The sequence below is a fragment of the Sebastes fasciatus genome, chromosome 11 (genome assembly GCF_043250625.1).
Source record: "Sebastes fasciatus isolate fSebFas1 chromosome 11, fSebFas1.pri, whole genome shotgun sequence".
NCBI lineage: Eukaryota > Metazoa > Chordata > Actinopteri > Perciformes > Sebastidae > Sebastes > Sebastes fasciatus.
Genome location: NC_133805.1, coordinates 21,789,973 through 21,811,942, shown reverse-complemented (window position 1 = coordinate 21,811,942; position 21,970 = coordinate 21,789,973). Strand labels below are relative to the sequence as shown.

The window sequence follows — 21,970 nt, the reverse complement described above, 5'->3', positions numbered from 1 at the left end:
TGTGACGTCTAAAAACCGTCTGGCTGCTGCATCATGCTCCTCTTTCTCGGGACAAATTTGTAAGCCTATGTACAATCTATAAACAAACTGTGCATTCGGTATTCCTGTCATGCCTGTTTTGAATCTCAATAGTAGAGAACCTCAGTGTGTTTGCGCCAAGGAGTGTGTGTGTGTGTGTGGAGATTGCACACACCGAAAGCTGTGGGAAGCAGGCATTTATGCTCAGGTCTCAGCATAGCTATTATGGTTTCCATGTAGCGTGCAAAGTTCTATGTATATGTTTTGACCAGTCTTTATTTGGCGTGCCTTCTCATATCAAAATGCTTGGAATTCATCTCCTCAGGACAAATAACCCATGCAATGCCGTCGTCCTAAAGCAGCTGTCGAGGACGGTGCTTTAATGTCAAACATTGTGATAATCATCTTTAAAGGCTAAACCATCTGTTAAAGGTAAAAGCCACTTTTAAGGATGTTTGGCATGGTGCTGCATCGCTGATAACAATCTGTGACCGTCTTATTACAGCAGCTGCATGCTGTTTCCACAAACGTCTCAGCCGTCTCTTATTGCGACCAATTTCTGTTTCAGTTGCTTGTGAGAGTTGAACATGTGCCTCACTTTTGTCTCTATACCACAGGAGAAGAAACCTTTGCTATTTACAATCAAAAAGAAAAAAAAAATCTGCACTGCACTGTATCCATAAATACAGATCTTAAAATACTTTAAAGGGCTTTTGGGCTTCAGTGCGTGAATGGCGCTATAATACAAAGCTGGGTCCCTCACTCAGTAGTTAATTCACACCCATCTAAAACAAGGTATATCTTATAGTATATAACATAATGTTCCCAGAAGCTGAGAATACAATGAAATATTATTGTCTGCATTGTTTGTGTGTTCAGAGGCATTTTCTCATGAAGTTAGACCTTTGGTTTCATGGTTATGTCTTAAAGCAATAGTTTGAGAAATACGCTTATTTGCTTTCTTGCTGAAAGTTGGATGAGAAGATCAATATCGCTCTCATATCTGTTGGGTAAATATGAAACTACAGCCAGTTAGCTTAGCTTAGCATAAAGACTGGAAACTGGGGAAACAGCTAGCCTGACTGTGCGCAGGTCACAAAATCGGCCTACCAGCATTTCTAAAGCCATCCTGGACTCATGTTAAGGCGTCTAAATAGCACGAAATGAATTCCATGTGTCATAAGAACGCATCTTAGGCTTTACATGTGATTTGTACACCACTTTTGGCGGGTCATTTGTAGGCCACGCAACAAAACCACTTAGTTAGGTATAGGAAAACATCATGGTTGGGCTAAAAAATAAGTATGTAAACTAAGTAAACGGAACGGAAACAACATAATATAAGCACGGAAAACACGCCACCAAAAAATACTTGGCAAACATCACTTACATAACTTACAAAACAAAACACCGGTCTCTTGGTTAAAAGTCGTTTGTTTATCGAACCCATATACCTACTAAGGCGTTCTTATTGCACGCTAAATGCCTTGCCACTATCATGTCATTCATACGCTGCTAAAGCATGTTATATATCTTGTATTTCCAGTCTTTATGCTAACTGGCTAACTGTGGTCTTAAACATGAGAGCGGTAGCCTATCAATCATCGAACTCTCGGCAAGAAAGTGAATAAGAGCATCTCCCAAAACGTCAAACTATTCCTTTAAACTGTCACTGTATGGCAGTGTGCTGCATTGTGTCAACTGTGTCACTTTGTGCCAAGCAACACCATGAAAAAGCAAATTAACTCATGTATTATGACAATTTCACTGACTTCAGAATGAAGAGAGTTGATGTTTGCATTTAGACATCAATTTGCCCAACATTACACAAATATTAGTCTTACAAAATATATTTATATTAGCCACGAGACTTTATGCGCATTTATCTTCACTTGAGCAACTCTGCAGACACGTCGAGTTTGATTTCCGTCTCCGTTGCCCCCCATACTGTTTGGACTGACCGACGCGGCTCCCACTGTACGTGTCTACATGTGTTGAATATGGCTCAATCAAATGGTGGCAGCTGAAGAGGAAAGAAGGATGTGAAATGGTAGGGGGCTACATTCCTCCAGTTCTCCACAGTTTTCTTTACAACTTCGAAGTATTAAACAAAACAAAAAAAAAGATTGAAGCTCCGCAGAGCTCCACAATTTCTGAGTCACACGTGGACCGTTTGCTGGTCAAGTGATCACCTGTAATGATGTTTGGCTGTAATAACAAGGCCACTGTCATCTCCAACTTGGATATTAGTCGTATTTGCACTCTCCTATTTTATCCAAATAGTTATAGTGGTTTAAGTTATTCCCTGAACACTGGTTCGCTCAAGGCCGAGAATAGCCTAAACTGACTGGTCTAGTTATTTTCTGTTAATGCACTTACTAACAGCTTCATATTATATTATTACCAAAACAAAAAAAATAATGAGATCATTCTTTCTCCCTGTGAAGGAGTAGTCCCAAAAGGATCTATAAATTATCCACAGCAAGACGACAGACACAAGTGTGCTGCTTTCCGAAGGGCCTTGTCAACATGAATCAAGAAGAAAAACGAGCGAGAGCACACAAACAACAAAACATTTGTGTGGTTAGTGGTTTGTTTTAACATAGTTAGATAAGTGGCTTGTATAATATCATTACAATATAACTGAATTTATTTACATACATATGCAAACACACAATGTGTGTGAGTGTAAATATGTGCGTGTAGAGTAAATCTTACACCCTGTCTTTTTTTCTTTTTCTTTTTAGCAGTCTCTGAATATGGTTTTCATCGCCATAAAAGTCGTCATTCGAACCCCCCTCCCACCCCTTCACTATCTATCACATGCTCACGTACAAACACACACATATAAAGGATGACAAACACACAAACACACACACACACACACACCATTCTTCTTTGGGCAGTCTGTTGGTGTTACTGTCCTTTTGTTTGATCCTCATTAGCTGGACGCTAATCTCTGATTTCTTGTGAAAAGATGCAATTTTTTTTTTAATAGGAAAATAAAAGCTTCTCTCTTCAAGGCAAACATGTGATAAAGAAAAAAAAAAAAAAGCTTGAGATGTTGACCCAGTTGTCTGAGAAGGTCTTTTTTGATCTGCAAACCCCAGACACGGGGGGCCACAGGACCTCTGAAACCCAACCCACAGAAATCCCTCTCAAAGTGCTTATTGATTCTCCATCGGCTCGCTCCTCTCTTGTTTGCAGAACACTGTTCCGACAGTGGAAGCAAAACCTTGTTTGAGAACAAAACAACCGCTCCTCTTCATCTTCCGCTTGCTCCGCTGATCGTAGGGGCCCGACAGGTCACCGGTTTACCCTTTGCAGGTATAGACCTCTTCTCTCTGTGTGCACTGCTTGCATTCGACGTAGCAGCACCAGCGCACCTGGCACTGGCAGGGCCGGGTCACCTCCCTACTTTGAGTGTTATGGCCTCGCCCGCAGCAAATAGCGTCGCAGTTCTTGTCCTTGTAGCACTTACGAGCCGCCGTGCCCGACGAGTACTTGCTGGGCCTACAGAAACTGGGCGAGTCCTCGATGTGGAGCAAGTCCATAGTGCGAGGGATTGGATCGTTCAGGCCAGGCACGGGCTGTTGTTGCTGCTGTTGCTGCTGTTGCTGCTGCTGTGGTTGCTGCTGTTGTTGCTGCTGCTGACTCCGGCCTGTGGAGATCTCTCCCTCCCCCGTGGCCTCGTTGGTGGAACTGCCGACCTTAATGGAGGTCTCGTAGCGCTGCTTCAGCTGCTTGCCGATCTCGTGGAAGGGCAGGAGCTGCCTCCAGCAGGTCTGGACGGTGCAGGAGCCGGAGACGCCGTGGCATTTGCAAGTGGTCTCCACTCCGGCCTTGATTACCTGGTTCAGAGACAATGAAATATTGTTAAACATGAAAGGGGTTGTGATGAAAGCTACGTAATGAGCCTTTGTTTAGTAAGCAGCATATCAAAGAGCCAAATTACCCAAATATGCTCACAATTAGACGAGGGGGGTGGAGAGCAGCGGTTTGAGAGGGAATGAAAAGACACCATAGACAACTATTAAATTCACTGCTCTTTTTGATATCATAATAAAAAGGGAAACAACAGAGGAACTATCATTAACGTAATTCAGAAGGAGAACAATATAACACTTTGTATAAAGAGCAAAAGAATATTAGCTGGTGGGAAGATTGATTTTGTTATGATAACCACGGAGGACATTTTGATCCGACTCAATAACCCTTCTCATAAGTGAGGGGAGTATATTACTAAGAGAAGCACTCTCAAATAGAAAATCCATTCAGACAGCCTCGGGAAAGAGGAGACTTTATATATACCGTATGTAATGCTGGGCACTATTCTTGTCCTTTTACTGTAAATGTGTTTTCTAAACCCAGAGTTGATCAACCCAATCTTCTGGTGTGGTAATTATGTCATTACCCAGAGAATAGCCCACCCGATATCACGCCAAAGCATGTAATAGACCCGCCTGTCCACCAGAGGATAGTGTCCTGTGTCACATTTTGCCTAGAAAAGACGTGAATATTACACGCCTGTATTAACGTACAGTAGCAGCAGGGGGCAACAAAAACACTCACTTAGGATTAGGCAACAAAACCACTTAGTTAAGTTAAGGGAAAACATCATGGTTGGTCTTAAAATAAGTTCGTAAACTACATAAAACACATACAGAAACAAAGTAACCAGTACATAAAACACGTGACAAACGTCAATAACGTAACTTGCAAAACAAAACGCCAGTCTGGAACACCGATCTCCCGCTTGAAAGTCCTGTTTGTTGGGCCTACTTTATATACTACGTAACTAGCTCTGAAGTTAGACTTCCGTCACTATACAACACTTGACAAACGTAACGTGACAACCATCGCTACAAAACTCTGCACCTACATGCAGGTATGTAATATTCACGTCTCGATGACACAAAATGTGACACTGAGACACACACCTTTCTTTCGGTGGACAGGTGGGTCTATTAAATGCTTAGCCGTGAGACTGGGCTGGAATAGCTTATGCAAACAGTTGGAAAGAGAACAGTAAAGAAAGTTCTCTCTATATGAAATCATACATAATTGCAAGTGAAACATGGAGATGGCCACAAACGCATTATTTTACACGACTTGACCTCATTGCAGTCAGCCAAAGTTCACTTCAGCATCAACCACGAAGTAAAAGTAGTGTGTGTGTGTGTGTGTGTGTGTGTGTGTGTGTAAAAATCAATGACAATAACACATTGTCTTAGATGGAGTTTGGATAGCATCTACAGTTCTTTTCTCAGACTGTGAAAGAGATCGGGGAACAGGAAGCGCATATTCATCACACCAGCAGGTCAAGAAAATTTGATAGGTCAGCTTTTAAATGTCGGGGGGGATGCAGAGGCTAGCACATTCCAGCTCCGTCCTCCGTGTGGGAATTCATCCCGAACAACTGCGGTATACCTCACTACATGTGCAAATCACACCAAAAAAAAAGAGCAAAAACAATGTTGTAAATCTTTTATCACAAATGAAATCTCCTGAGAGATTTTTGGAGAGCCAAGCTGAAAAGGAAGAGCCTGCATTGGTCTTTTGGGAGAGTTTTGTGTCTGCTAACATTTGGGAAGTGTGCTTCTGCTATAATTCATTCTGAAACCAAAATGAAAACGGCTACAATATGAGAAAAGTCGAGTAAAAGCAACAGATTCCAGGCATTTAGTTTGCTTTGGCTTGACGGGTTAAGACCATTCCCTCTGTTTTATTTTACTATTAAAAACACTTCCAAGATGAAAACCCCATATTTGCTCACCACAAACAATTGCTGAATTGTGCCAGAGTACAAATGTGAGTCGTTGCCTATCTAATCTGGGAGAGAAAACCAAATATTGACTAATGAGCACTTTAAGATTTGACCAAATTTACAGTGGCAATTACTTTAATCAGTTTGGGTTTCTTTTTTTTTCCAGGTTTGCACGAAACTCTACACTATTATTTCAGTAATTTGCCCCATGTACAACTCTATCAAAGTCATTCTCTTGTGGTCATATTAAATTCCTCTTTGGGCCCTCTAACCGTATATTTGGACAGTGTGTTTTGTCTTGGACAGCAGTCATTTACCAGCGCTGTAATGTTTAAACTCCAGCATTACAAAATCAAAACCAAAGATATGGTAGTGCAGTATATCCGGGATAAGGCGCGCAATGAGTTGGCACTTCATGTTGCTGTTTGTCTACATAATTGCACAGAACTCAGCCTGCATTATATTATCACAGTTTTCCCACCGTTCAACTGATTCATGTGAGCAGCCAACATTTCTGTTTAAATACTGTCTGTGACTCCAAATGAACTCCGACCCCATTCAAACTGTTTTCTGGATGACTGTGTCCTGGTTGGCCTCATGTGTGTGTGTGTGTGTGTCTGTTTCTTTTTTGCTTTCAAATTGTTGAAATTATGACTTTAATAAAAGACACATTAAGACGATAGTTGGAGTAAAGGTACTGCTATAAAATTATTGTGATTTACTTCATTTCATTTCGTAATGTAACTCCCTAAAATCTAACATCACTGAGTCACAACGTCACAGTTTAATGTCCCCTTTAAATCATTTTCTCATTTTTAGTAAGCGCCCTCCAGAGCCACAAAAGACATTATACAACTTGCAAAATGACTTTGATGCGTAAAACCAGTGGGGTGCCCCGTAAATATACCATCGCCATCTTCTCACTCTTACCTTCATGCCCACATTTGTGTTGTGCATATCCACGCGAGCGCGCAGGTCCTTGTTGGAGCGTTTGCCCAGGAAGTCCTTGACAAACTTGTTTGCGTATTTGAGGTTGTCTCCGCAGCCTCCCCACTGCCACGCCTTGCGGTTCTCCAGGTCCGGGGCCTCGTCACACGTGCAGCGCTCCATGCGTCCTGCGCTGCAAGCTTTGGCCAACGCATGGGTCAGGCCCGCCGAGGAGATGGCATACAGGAAGGCTGTCTCTTTAAATCCTGGAAAAGCACATTGGAAAGTGACAAATGAGAGGCAGGAAAATAGGGCAAGTTCAAAAGAGTTTTGTGTACCGAAATCTATCAGAGTTCTCTTTTAATTCTATATTTCATCGAAGCACAGGGGAGTCAAATGCACGGATGTTTCAGTTGCCTTCTTCGGTGTGCAATATCAGAGAGTTGCCAGGTTTGTTTTTTAAGTCAAAGAGGACCTATGATGCTTATTTTCAGGTTCATACTTGTATTTTGGGTTTCTACTAGAACATGTTTACATGCTTTAATGTTCAAAAAATGCTTTATTTTTCTCATTGCCGTGCTCAAGCAGCTCTTTTCACCCTCTGTCTGAAACTCTCTGTGTGAGGAACTCACACAGAGAGTCCGCCCCCCCCAGTCTGCTCTGATTGGTCAGCTGATCCATTGTTATGATTGGTCAACCAAAGTCTTCGGACTCCGCTCTAACTAGCTTTGTTTGAGGGCATTCCAAACAAGCCACCAGGCAGGTATTATGCAAATGTGTTACTTGGTGACATCACCATGTTACGTAAGAAAAGGCGGGACTTCAAGCAAGGCGTTTCAGGCAGTTCAGGAGCAGTGTTTCTGTGGGGGAGAGGAACTCGCTTTGGCGTGGACTTTGGGCTTTGTAACTTTGCAGACCTTTTACATGCATAAAATAACTATATTAAGGAAAGGGAAAAAGCACGAAAGCAGAAAATAAAAGAAAATCCCATACCCCTCTTTAGTATGTTGGCTCGGTGGCGCCCCTCTAAGGTGCAGTTCCACCTCTCAAAGCGGAATTGATACTGGCATTCTAGGGCGCTCATGGTGATGGCCTCTCTCAGGGTCTCCGCCACGCCCGGGTCTCGTCTGCACATCCTGCGCTGCTTCTTTTCCAGTTTGAGCCGGTCGCACAGCTTGAAGTGGGCCCTGCCCACGTTCTCCTCTGGTAGAGAGTTCAGTGGCAGGATAGACAACGGTTCATTACCTGTCAACCTGGAGGGAAAGATCACAGACACGCTCAGTTAAAACACTGCACACAGAGAGGAAGAGGGAGTGGATTGATCTTGATAAAGGTTCCAATAAAGTGCAGGATGCTGACCTTCCTGGACAAACAATAAGAGTTGCAAAGATATACTACATAAACAGCACGGGAAGCACAGCTGGGGCATATAATGCTCAAAAGTTTGGTTAATGTTCAAATGAATTCAGCTCTTCGGTGGTTAATGTTCAGGGGAATTCAACATTTGTTGAAGATTGAGATCAACCTCCAGCACAGGCATGTCTGTGTATAGAGCAAATTCTCTGCAGAGTTCTTTCTTTTCATTAGAAGTCCCCGACACTGTTTTGTCCCCGTTTTAGACCTCACACGCTAATGAAGTCACAGCACCAGCAGCTATTGAGAGTTTCACATTTAATTTGTAGAAGTAATAAGGCACTCAGCTGGTATGGGGACATATTTTAAACAATGGCATGCAGTGAACGTGACAGTCATACAGCATGCATGTGAAACAGTAGCCAGCGGATACTTGGTTTAATATTTATATCATATCCTGGGGGGGGGGATGTCAGTCACAGCAGCGTATAGATTTAAACATGATCACACAGCAGGATTTACACTCTCATTATAGAAGCCCCATAACAAAAGTCCAGTATTCAGGACCTTAAAGCTGCGACCCATTTGAAATATAACAAGCTTTAGTTCTAAACATGGTATGGAGAACATGTGGTAGACTTGCACTCCTTTTCGTCAGTTTATTTAAGGGAAGCGTATATAAAACACACGAAGCGAGGACTGCCACATAGCTGGCAAAACCGACGACCAGCGTTCTGAGGTTGTGATGGGGAGAGCAGAGCATTACTTTCATAAACACACACAGGGGACATGACTGTCAGCCTGTGACCATTTTGGTCACACCAACTGACAGGATTGGCACCGTAGTTGCTCATTATGTGGAATTTCTGGCCTCCTTTACACCCTTAAAGTGAAACTGAAGAATAAATGGATTTACAGAACTCACAAAAACACAAGTCTTCTGGCCAGCGTGCCTTAGCAGACGGATTTGGGACATTTAAAGGACACTTTTGTGCATTGTCACCTTCGCCTAATGAAGAGTTAAATTTTCATCTTTGTAAAAAGTGAGCAAAAACAAAATTCGCTCCATGACAGTAAACTGTATTATTAAATCAGCCTGTTCGCACGAAAATGCATACGAATGACACAATAACGCGCAAGGCATTTAGTCTGCAATAAGAATGCATTTCTTTCTTTCTTTTGGTGGGCCATTTGTACGCCATCTGTACCGATTGCAATGTAAACGCATCCACATAAAACTGCTACGGTTAGAGATAGTGCCGTGGAATAAAAGCAAGAAAGACCATGGGAGGTGAGGTGGATGGGTCCAACAAACACAGGACCGGTGTTTTGTTTTGCAAGTTATGTTTGTGATGTTAGTGACGTATGTCACGTGTTTTGAATGTTACGTTGTTTCTGTACATATTTTACTTATTTAGTACTTATTTTAAGCCCAACCATTTTTTCCTACACTTATTTAAGTGTTTTGTTGCCTAAACCTAACACTAGGACGTTACCGTTGTTTTGTTGCGTGGCGTACAAATGACACATGAAAAGCCTAAAATGCGTCCTCATGACACGCGGAATGTCTGTGTAATGTCGTAATATTCATATGCCTTCCCATGAGATCGGGTTGATTAAATCAACAATTAAGAATTGTTGTCCATCCCTTCTTGCATGTAAAAAGTGTACATACAGATAAAAAAATTTAAAAAAGTCCAAAAAGACTGAAGTGTAACCACGGTAAATCTGCCACATGGTTGGAATAAGCCAAGCAGCGTAAAAAGAAATGATTCCACAATATTGTTGTAAAGGTGCAGAGCACCTGTTGGATGTCCACACCGATTTAGTTAATGGAGCAGACGTGTTGACCGCCGATCTACATTACTTACATTTTTGACATCATAACTGTTTTTCAGAAAAGATTCTGTCACCACTCATATTCACTTCAGCCTCCAGCAGAAGGTCACAGGAGTTCCTCAACAAGAGATTTGTTTTAATAAGTCCAATAACTGACTGAAATGTTTCCCCTCAAGTCCGACTTTTCATACCAATGGACTTAATAGTTCACATATGCTACACGATATTGTCTTTACGACGCATTCATGGCCCGGTTGAAAATCCGAGCAGTCAAATCAAAAAAGGAGGCATCAGGATTTGCTTTCAGATTGGGTCAAATGGTTTCCTTTTTACAAAGTGTGTTTGCCTTCCCTTAACTTGTCTGACAGCTATGAATTTTCAAATGGAAACCTGGCAAGCTGCGTCTTGACAGAGATTGCTCTCCTGACACACTTAGAGGGTAAAAAAATGTATGGTTTGAGGCGTTACACAATGCACGAGAACTGTCTCGCTGTGAATAACATTTTCCTCTTATTTGTCTTATGCTTTGTTCAAATACACGGTGCTAACAACGCCAAGGAAACATATTCAAAGAGCCAAAACAAACAGTTCCAGCTGACCCCGGTGTGTTACATATGACTGACAACCGTTCCACAACATTTCTATGGCAAGCAGGCAGGCAGGGATGAATGATGGCGCCACGTGGAGTACCTGCCTAAGTCCATTTGAAACACCAGCGGGGAATTAAAGAGCATGTGAATTCAAGATACATGTCAAATTCACACCAGGAAGCACTTTACTACTGTCTGCAACTTAAAAGATAAGATCCATTGAAATGTGCACTATATATAGCTTAGCAAAGAGATCCCACTAACAAATGGTGGTCTTAATTTACTCAATACCACTAACATGACGTGCACATTCCTCGGTAAGGCATGCATAGTAACACATATCAGAGTCAGATCTTCCAAAAGCCCACATGCCTGCCAAAGCAAGAGATCACTGGAGTGACAGACCTCAACTGTCTGTGTGACGTCTCCCTGTCTGAGACAAAAAGATGGTCTGAGCGGCGCTGGAGGGAGGCCAAAGATGACATGACACCGATCTCGGCGCTACTGTCTCTGCGGCTTTTTTTACACAAAGGCATATTTCTAGCTAAAGACAGCCCGGAGCATGAAAAAGTGTGGAGGGGAGAGAGATTTGAGAGCGGAGAAACAACTTCACGTCTCCAGAGAAGAAGCTACTGACCGACCAGGGCTCGCTCTTGTGCATGTTTCCACAAGAAAATAGTCAAATAGTATCACAGATGTGCACTGATTCCACTTCCTCTGTCTATCGATTATCTATTACCGGATGCACTTTTTAGATATTTACATGAGTTGATGTCAATCATTCCTCTTAAATCCAACTTTGCTGGGAATTAAAGATAATATTACTACTGGGCGCAGGACCGTGACCACCGCTGTCACACAAAAGGGTCACACATTCCAATATGGTGATCTGCAAAAAACAAAATATCACTCTGCTGTTTGCTGAAGAATTAACTCATTCAACTCACTTTGGAAAACAGCACAGTGGCTGAATCACAAAATTCATTACAAATCTAAATCACGTTTAGGAGGACAAAATGGAAAAACAACAACATGTCATCTCTGACATCCTCTTTCTAATAATGGCACATCTATAAAGGGTTTATAAACTGTAACTAATGGCTTTACTAAAGCTTTATAGATCAGTTGTAAGCCATTAATAACAACAACTTTTTTTCAGTTGCCACACTGTTAAAAATCCCTTGGACTGATTAAACCGTATCACCACTGTTCTTCCACCAAAAAAGGCTGCATTGGATCTGGATCGAAATCCATTTATCAACAACTTATCAACATTTTAGGGCTGCGTCAAATAATGATATTCATTCATTGATGAATCTGCAGATCATTTTCTCCATTAAATCAATTAATTGTTTGGTTTAAGAAATGTCAGAAAACAGCTCATGGTGACATCTTGAATCAGCTTATTTTGTCCAAAGAACCCAAAGACAGTTGATTTACTGATGCATAAGACAAAAACACTGTAAATTTTAACATTTTAGAAAATTTAAAAGCATAAGTGTTATTACTTGAAAAATGTTTGAAAACTAAACAAATGTTCTGTTGATTGATTATTCAATTAATCAGATAACCTTTTCAGCTGCACAACATTTCTGACAACGTAAATACCAAATAGAAAAAAACTTTTCCCAACCTGGCAACCCAAAATGTGTTCATCTAATAACTGATCTATATAGCAATAAGGAATTATCTATTACCATTAATAAAGCCAGTGGTTACAACTTATAAACCCTTTATAAAGGGTGCCTTAGTACCAAATGTAAATTGCTTATCACTAAACATATTAAGTGAAGCTCAGGGACATACATTACACAGTATCTCCGCCACACTGAATTAGAAAGTAAGAACATGTAACGCTGTGTTTTCACATCATGGACCATTTTCTGTAGGTGTTTTTGTTTGAGGTGTTGTTTGAGGTGTTGGCACAGCAACACCAATTACACGTGGAATATAACACCAACATATAAAACTCATTATTATCCTACGTGAGGTGGGATTCTTGCTGATGTTTGCTCAGCTTTGCTTTTTCCATTCACACACTTGCCTCTACACACTCCTCCTCGCAGACATCGCTGACCCGCTCTCACGCTGCGCCTCCTCCACTGTCTTTCACTTAGTAACACCCGAGTTTGTTTAGTCCTTTCTCTCTACCTGTCAGCGCCTCCCATTGCCCGTGACATTCACTTTATATACATTTTCCAATGCGGCGGGTTCAGTGAAAACGTCTCGTTTCGCGCCGCGGAGCCTCAGAGTCGATCCTTCGAGGAAATCATTGACTAGCACTAAACTTCGCCATCATCACTCCCTTTCTGGCTTTATGTTACCGGCCTGGAAGTGACCCTCAGCTGGTAATTCCGCTCGTTCTTCACTGGTTTGGTATGTAAACAGTCAAGGAGGTGCATAATTCTTGAACTCTTGGTTAGTGGCAAACAATTTATGTCTCTTGGCCTAATTGAATTGCCCCCTCTGTGTATAGGGTACAAACACGCATAGCTTTGTAACTGCTGGTGTTATTCATATACTCACACATCCATATATAAACAAAGGCGACTCAGTCCATGTGCTATAGATTAATCTCAGGAGGCTAAAGCAATAGAGCAAACTTCACAAATATTAGAAGCAGTGCTGCTAAAACAATTCATCGAACAATAAAAATGTCAAGGTTTCGTGCCATAAAGCGAGTATCTTTAGGCGTTGGACTCTTGTTCGGACAAAGAAAATCAATTTAAAGATGTCACCTTGGGCTCTGGGAAATTGAGAGGGTCATTTTTCAATATTTTCGGACATTTCATAGACATCACCTAAACAGAAAAGTAATTGACAGTTAATTGGTGATACAAATTATCACCGCTGGAGTAATGCACGCGATGATATATCAGCCAATTTCAGCTTATCACAGATATATCGGCACAAGACAACAAGATGTTGAAGTACAGAGATGCCAAAGATATGTCTGAGGGCATTTGGAAACGGTGTAAACGATTACAAAGTTTGCCCAACGGAGAGTACTGAGTTTATTTTTCAACTGTAAAATGTCCCCTTCAGTACATTCCTTAAAAAAGCTGTATTTCTGTTATGCCTTAAAAAATTATTATCGGCAGATGTATCATTGATTCTATCAAATCTCAAAAGTCCAGTATCGGTTTGGCTCTATAGCTGCTGCCCTATTTAGATGTTGTTTCACTTATCAAAGAGATTTTTGCAACTTCTGCAGATATTCACGTTTTGTAAACAAGTGATATTACCAAAACTTACAATGAGGCTCTCTTTGGTGATTCAACTGCTGAACAAAGTCATTGAAACATTTTGAATTTAGCACTACAAGTTACAGAAGCAAACTGGTTTCTGACAAAGTGTTGTTTTTCAAATTTGGAGATAAGAATGAAAACCGAAAAGTGTTTTTGCCGACTTTTTCAGCTGGTGTCTGTTTATCATCTTCAAGGCTAATAGTTGCTGGCTACGTTTGTGTATGCAGTAACCATATAACGTTACATGCGTTTGTGCATGTGCAAATGCATACGAGCACTTACTACCTTAAGTCAACACCTACAAGAGTCGGTCGTGGCTGAACGCGCCCGGGCAGAAAAAGCACAAAAGCCACAGTTTCTCCATCAGCCTGAACTTGCAGGTTGTGTGGTCTGGTGTCTCCTAGATCACAACTTACCCCCCCTCCTCGTTCTTTTTCCCTCTTCTCCGAACTTCCCCTATTCCCACTGGTCAATTACTCTAAACGAATGCCAATCATTCCGCCCAGCTGTTGGCTCAAAACAAAGCCTCCTGTAGACAAAACCACCGTTGCCTGTGAACGTAGCCTACACAGGACAATGACAGACATGAACATGAACCTGTGTCTCGGGAGCTGTCATGAAGACAAACTACCGTGCTCACCTGAGATTAACTTTAAAAAAAAAAAAAAATCAAATGTTGAGTTTTTGTGGGAAATTAAATTCACCAGTGCTGATCTCCTTTTCTCTCTTTCACTTTTTCCCTCCTGCCTTTCAGTGTTTAAAATGCTACTTTTTTGGGGGGAAAAAAAGTGTGTGCTTTTCTCAGAAATGTTGGATGAACTTCAGACCACCCTGCCCAAGATCCCATCTGGTGTATCACAGCCCAGGCCATGCCAGAGGTTGTAGGAATGTGAGTGTGTGTGGTGTTTTCCCTCTGGCCCACTCTAACTATAGCTGACAATGTGCTCCACAGCTTCGACTTGAATAATTGAAGAAACCATGAATCAGTGTCGAATGACTCTCTGGTACGGGGAGTCTCCGGGCTATTGTCCACCTCCAAGAAGTTTAAAAAATTCTGCACTGAACTCAGATATTTTCATCCATTAGTGACACCGTTCATTCCCCGAATCATTAAAAGCAGAAATAGGGGAAAGAGTAAACGATTATATATGAGGCTAAGATAAGATTAGTCACTGGTTGAAAGCACTGGGTGTTGTGACTACTCCTAACTAAGCTGTGGCTGACACAGTACAGTAACATGACAAAACGACTTTGAAAACAAAGTGGTACTGGCCTGGGACTTAGCGAGTCATTATTAGTTGAGTAATGAGCCTTTCTGCGTAGTGGGGATGTCGTGCAACGTCTAGAAGCACCGCTGTTCACAGCGTGAAAGGGGGGAGAGTCCGCTATCTTGTGTGACTTAACAGGATATGACCCAATGTTATATCATCCGCTGCTGTCCCTTCTGCTCATTTACAGCCCACATAGGCTGTGTCCGACTACTCCCACGAATCGAATGTACTCTCTTGATATTTTAAATAAGCATGTTTTCTTTTCCCACACAAAAAAGTTGCACCAGAAAAATAACTTTCTTTCAATTCATAAAAAGAAGGGGGGAAAAGTTACTGTTCAGCCTAATTTTTTAATCCACAGCCGTGAGTGCGAGCGCTGGTAGCTGAGCAGTACAGCACTACAGGGTTTGGGAACGGGAGTGTGGGGCATGGTAAGAGGTTTAACTGCTATGTGAGAACTCAAGGCTTCTAAGGTCAGCAGCTCAGTTATAGTCACTGTGTGACTGGCACAGATTGGGCGTGCAGCAGTGTCCGCATGACTCCCCTGTTCTAGCCTACGCCATGGCACAGAGCAGCCCTGTACCAGCACACCGACGCACCAAACACGTTCAGGCACACACATACTGTTCTCGGCTCTCTCACCGGTTCGCACATGCAGACACAAGGCCCCAGACTGTGGTGCAATTTGGTGAGAGAGCAAAACAGTTTATAAAGCAGTATTTAAAAGTGTGCGGAGACTGGAGAGGTTTGTTCATTCCTGTTACGCCGAGCTTCTGTGAGTAAACCGAGCATGCAAAGTCAAACCACAAAATCCAAAACAAAACAGTTGCTGTTTTGAATCACTCATGCCTCGGTAACTACAAGTGGCTGAGTTCATTAACTCGAATTATTTACTCTACTACTGAAAGATTAGTTTTTTTTCCTGACAGGCCTACAGAACCCAAATGCTAAACAAAAAATGTTTTTAATCTGAAATATTGAAGCTCAAATACTGACAGTAATTTCCAAGTTAAAGACAAAAAGTTTTGTTAATTTGCCTCTCCTGACAAATATTCCCCAGTAGCATGAATTTCTGTGCATGTACACACAGCTCCGTTATCGCCTGGAGTGAAAAAGTTTGACTCTTTGACAACCGACTGATGATTAAAGCAGCAGCGACCAGTTGAAAGTTATGCAAATGGTCCATTTTCAATGGGTTAATCGCGGTTATAGGCCCATTCATGTCAGTGTATGTATGACTGTGTCCATTATCAATCTAATTCTCAGGCTTTATGGATATATGTGTCTTTTGGGGCAAACCTTAGTCTATGTAATAACACCCATTTGGCAAACACACACACATTTTGAGTGGAGTATCTGAGAGCATGTCAGGTCAGGCTTCTATAGGATTGTGTTTATGCAAGATGAACGTCCTGATAAAGTGCAGTAAAAGTCTAACCCTGCACTTTTCTTTTCTCCTTTATGAAATTAGTAATCTTTGCAAACAGGTGCACAAGATTAAAAACAGGATTTTGTGTTGGCTGCTGCAGAAAAACAAGTTTATATTGTGAAAATTGACTAACAAAAAAAACAAAGTTAGACATGGGAAATGCACAGATATTCTCTAGAAGACCAAAGCCTTAAGTGAGGGTTTGTCAATCTGCTAATCTTGGCACATATGTGAAGTGCCATGTCTCTCCTACCCCCACAAACCAGGCAGAGAAAACGCCTGTGGTCAAGGATGGAAAACACAGGACATAGCGGTCACACTAACTAGCATCATCTCATCAATGCCCGACCACTAAAAGTATCTTGAGTCTATATTAGTTTTCCTGTTTTGCAAATTGCCCATGTCTCCAGCTCCATCTGCAAAGATCATCATGCGTTTTACCAACAAGAGTTTCCTTCAGCGGGAGTTTCCTTCCCATATCTTCTCACCCACCAATGAAGTGCATGCAGCTGACTGGTGGGACAGTCCTTTTAAAATCAAATATGTCTTAGCTGCGGTCTCCTCGGCATGCCGATGACACCAGAGCTGTAAGTCCTTCGGATGTTAGCAGGCCAAACACATTTTAAGAGCCTCACCAAACCATGTAATCTTCAAAAATATTCACAAGAACCATATTATTATACAGTATGAGCCCCATAACAACCCACTACAGTCACCACTGAAACCTCTATGACAAAGGTGTGTGCCACTGTGCAATTTTTGATGATTCAACCTGTAAAATAAACTGTAACGCTGTGCATTGCTTAGTTTAGATGATATTCTGTGCACAGAGGGGGATTTTTGCTCTGCAAAGCTGAAGTTGAAACACACGTCGTACATGTCATGCAGGTTGACCACAACTAAGAAGAACTATTTTCTTTTCCTGAATTATTTTTACACAGACTTGGCTGCCTTTACATCTTGATGTTTTCACATTTCACTTCCCACTCTCCTACTGTTACACAAAAAGGTTACAAAGTGCTGATTGAGGAGCATCCTGCACTCTCAGAAGGCGCTGCACCACCCAGTGGAGTCCACGAGCACAGCAGCCTCTCAGGGATGTTACAGAGCAGCAAAAGCAAAGCATGGCTTAAGCTCAAATCCGGATGTATCAAACAGAAATATAAAGAAAACAAAGCTCTCTCTTTTCAGAGGCTGTGCGGTGTGTTATCTAAGCCTCCAGGTTTGCGTGATCTCACCACGCTACGCGGTCACAACGCCGCAGTGCTGAGAGAATCCTATCTTCTTGGCTCACAGTAAAGTGATACCCTTTTGAGGTGTGGCTGTAGCCACAGGATATCCTATGAAGTTGGGAAATCCCTCTATCAACGGTGCTCCCCGCCCTGCTGCACGTCAGGGCTAATCAGTCCTTAAGGCCTGGTAATGAGACGCCCGCCACCACTGTCTGCCAGGCATCGCCAGCCTGAGCCCACACTAACTCTGCAGCTCCTAATGAGTGGTAATCACCCAGCAGCTCCCCACAAACCACTGCAGGGACGCCGGCACGCACATAAGGCGGGCGAACCAGGAGAAAGAGGAGGGAACCAAACAAAATGTTTACATCGAGCCGCTTAAAAAGCAACTTGTAACCTTTTTTGGTGCAACAGAAACGTGGCTCCTTTTAAACTTTAAAACACACTGCTGTTTGATGCACACCAGGAACTAATTCAGCACAGTGATAAAAACCTTTTACAGCTGCAAACTGAAAAAAAAAAAACCTCCTCCTAAAGTAAATTTACACACATCCCATTTGTTATCCTGTTGTTTTTGGCATTCTGCCTCACTTAATGGAGCACTAAAAACAACAATACCATCCGAGAGGGCATCATCAGCTCTGCTTCAGGAGGAGTGTTTAAGGATATGGCAGTAATTAAACAGCAAAGTAATAGCAACCGCTATATTTGCTTCTTCCGGATGCTGCGGTGCCTCTGTGATTGGTAAATCCCAGCTGCATGACTGTGGCCAGCCTTCCTGTATATGTCGCACATGATCTAAATAAAAACAAACTCTTGACTCAGTGTTAGGCCTCGCATTCAGCGCAGTTTACAAGACCACAGAATGACATGCCTTTTACCAAAAAGCCCAAACTTAAACCGACACAGACGTCTCGGAGAGCCGTCAGAGCCCCGACGGGGTCAACGGAGCGATTACTTCCTCCTCCGACAGTTAACACAACATCTCATCAAGGTGCTGTAACCTATTAATTCAAAAGCTCAGCGAAACATCTCCGATTCTAATGATAACGGATTTAGCAGAACCAGCACCTGCCACAACAGGCGGAGGGGAAGAAAATGAGCGCTCGCATTCTTGTGGCAAAGGATGACAATTTAAGCGGGTGCTCGACTACGCCAGGAATCCCACCCCACCCTCGGCTGCGCAGACTATGGGCAGGAGAGATGGTGTTTATGTTACACTTACGCTCCACCGCACTCTGGAAATTGGGTATGCAACATTGACCCTCTATTTTGAGTAAATCAGTACTCAAGAGGCCCTAGGATGCCTCGTGCTCGTGGAATATTTATTTGAACAGGTTTGTGTTAGTGTGTCCCATGCACATTCGAAGCCCGGAGTGTCACCGGTGTCGAGTTTCTGGGAAGTTGGCCGCGGGGCACGGTCACATTTTGTATCAGTGTCACCTGTGCAGGCTCTTTCAGTGCTCCTCAGCTGCAGGGCTAAATCATTCACTGACACTCATTCATATTCCCTCCTCACCGAGCCGCGGAATAATAAATCTGGAGTATCGTAATACCACATGTCTCTCTGCGCTACACAGGCCACAGATAGAGAACAGACTGACAGAGGGAATTGAAAACAAGTGCTAACTGAATAAGTAAATATGCATTACCATTAGGACCATTAAGGCTGACCTGAGTGCCAATTTGGCACGTCAGCCCTCCGTACACACTGCCTGCCAAGGGTGACACTGCTACAGGGAGGGAGACAGAAACAGAGAGCAGGGTTACATTTGTCCTCCTAATGCAACTTTGGAGCTGAAAGCGAAGGCAGAGACAGAGAATGTGCTCGATATGTGCATGAGCATTACAGATGATGGCGTTTTTACTGAGAAGGGCTGAGATATTTCCACCATACGGAGCTGTTACAGGTGCCGTACAGCGTGTTTACATCACTCGTATGAGTGCCAACACTTCAGTGCTACACCCAAGAGAACATTTACCCAGACACGAGGGTGTAAATCACATCACATCTAGAAAATGACTCCCAAAATGTGCCATTCCTTTTAAGTTTTCGTAAGATTGTTGTACCAACATACCTACTACTTCAACAGGTCTGTCACACAAGTCTAACGGGCCCTTAGGGGACACTTCCTGTGCTCTCTGTGCAGATTCACAACAGTTCCCAGATCAACTAACACTCCTGGATCCCGCACAACACCCGGACATACCTACCATAAATTTGACTCTGCTGGAAAGCCTTCAAGTGTCATCACTCCACAGTCTACCGCTATTTGTCTCGGTGCAACGTCTGCACTGTTTGCAGCCAAGGGGGAAGCACTAACAGCACCCATCAACGCCAGCTATATTTGTAGATATGGAAAAAAGCACCAAGATCTCGCTTCTGTTTAGTATGACATGGTACATTTTGTTCCGTCAGTTTCCCAAATATTAGCTGACACTTTGGGGGGGATTTTTTTGGGGATAAAAAAGGTGAAACATGGCTGCTCTCCCTCGTGACATGCTGACCTCATTTGAATGACCTTGGCTTCCCTGCTCTTCTGTAACTAAGACAGAGAAAAAAAGCAGTTCATGTGAGAAGGCAAACTGGAGTTTATAGTAGGCACTCTGAGGTGGAGGTCATAGTGGGCTACACCTAAAAAATCCCAAGGCGTTTCCCTGGGAATGACTTACTTTGAAATCTACACCCTTGAGCTTTTTCTAAATTAAACATTATTGTGTGTATATGACATGATTCATGAATTTTTTTCTGATTAATTTCCTAACATTTCTTAAAAGTTGATGGAGGCAGCACAAGAAGAAGCAGAAAAAAAAAAGCCCTGCCAGAGTTGTGTGATGTTTATGCTGGATGGGGGAATTTTTCTGTGCAAGCTGAGCAGACGTTTCGGCCACCAGATTGCTTTATTGTTACCAGCTGTGGAGTCTGAGGCGTATATACACTCACCTTTTCGCTCCTTTCGGCTGCTTTCAGAGTCGACTAAGGATATGATTTTACAAGTGTTTCAGCAAAATAATCACTGGGACCGCTACCTGCCATTCAAACAGTGCCAGGTGGGGGTTACTTTACTTTACATTACTTTCTGGCTCGATTGTCAGGTAAAGAATGGGGCCAACATTACTCCGAGGCTGCGTGGATCCACCTATAATAGATGCCTCTTTAAAACACTCCCTGACTCTGCTTGTCACATTTTATTTTTTTAATTGTCAACAGCTTCACTGAGGCCAAATCATGTGCGAGACAACCTGCTGCTGCTGCTGCTGCTGCACACCAGCTGATGGCACCTTCACTGACCACTCACATGTTAATCAAAAGTTAACAACTAATTAAAGTTAATTTGATCAAATAAATAAATAAATAAACTTACAGAAAGTTTTCAGTGAGTTTAAAAAAGGATAAATACAAAAGTTTGTTACCTGCTTTGTATTTTTTGAGGAACCAATCAAATCAATGAAAGCAGCATCATGATAACACAACTGTATATAATGGCTGTCAAGTCCTTACCCGAAATATGCTGCGGTTGGTCCAGGCAAGTTGAGAAGATACACTATGACTGTGAACGATAACCATCCCAGGAGTAGGTGTCCATCCAGCATTTTGCTGCGGCTCCAGGGCAGATCATTTCGTTTCTCCTGAGTAGCTGTGTAAAATCCCTTGTTGAAAGCTCAACACTTCTTATACAGAGAGGAGCTGCGCTGCGCTCCTCCCATCAGCAGAGAGAGCGAGGGAGAGAGAGAGAGAGAGAGAGGGGGGAATATGGCAATACATACAGAGAGCTGAGCTGATTCACAATTCACTCTCAGGGTTCAGACAGATAAATCTTCTCTTCATTTATGTGATTGGCTGTGGTGGTTAGGCACCATACCGTCAGTGTTTGTGCAGACTGAGGTCAGTCTGAGCTGGCCTGCAGCCTATTATATGATCAAATACTTGTTTACCATCAGTCAGTCACAGTTTATTTCCACAATGGCAAACCCTGAATTAGTCAAATCCAGCACAAGCAGGATCATACAGTAATATGAGTCCATGTACTGCACTCTGTGTGTGTGTGTGTAGTGTATGAAGCAGAGGTGGGACCAAGTCGTTGTTTGTGCAAGTCACAAGTAAGTCTCAAGTCTTTGCAGTCAAGTCCCTAGTCATGTCTCTGAGTCAAGACAGGCAAGTCTCGAGTCAAAGTCCCTAGTCAGGACAGGCGAGTCCCGAGTCAGGTCACGAGTCAAGTCCCAAGTCATGTCCTGAGTCAAGACAGGCAAGTCCTGAGTCAAGTCCCAAGTCATGTCCCGAATCAAAACAGGCAA

General features: G+C 42.6%; 1 protein-coding gene across 1 annotated transcript; it reads right to left on the bottom strand.

The window, feature by feature from the left end:
* Positions 1-2,650: 2,650 nt before the first annotated feature.
* On the bottom strand, positions 2,651-21,320 carry wnt9a (wingless-type MMTV integration site family, member 9A). The gene is made up of 4 exons (XM_074651560.1): positions 21,177-21,320; positions 7,706-7,965; positions 6,716-6,978; positions 2,651-3,869 (listed from the first exon to the last, which is right to left on the bottom strand). The coding sequence occupies exons 1-4, from the start codon at positions 21,266-21,268 to the stop codon at positions 3,333-3,335; spliced, it is 1,152 nt and encodes a 383-aa protein (XP_074507661.1). The 5' UTR covers positions 21,269-21,320; the 3' UTR covers positions 2,651-3,332.
* Between the last annotated feature and the right edge of the window lie 650 nt (positions 21,321-21,970).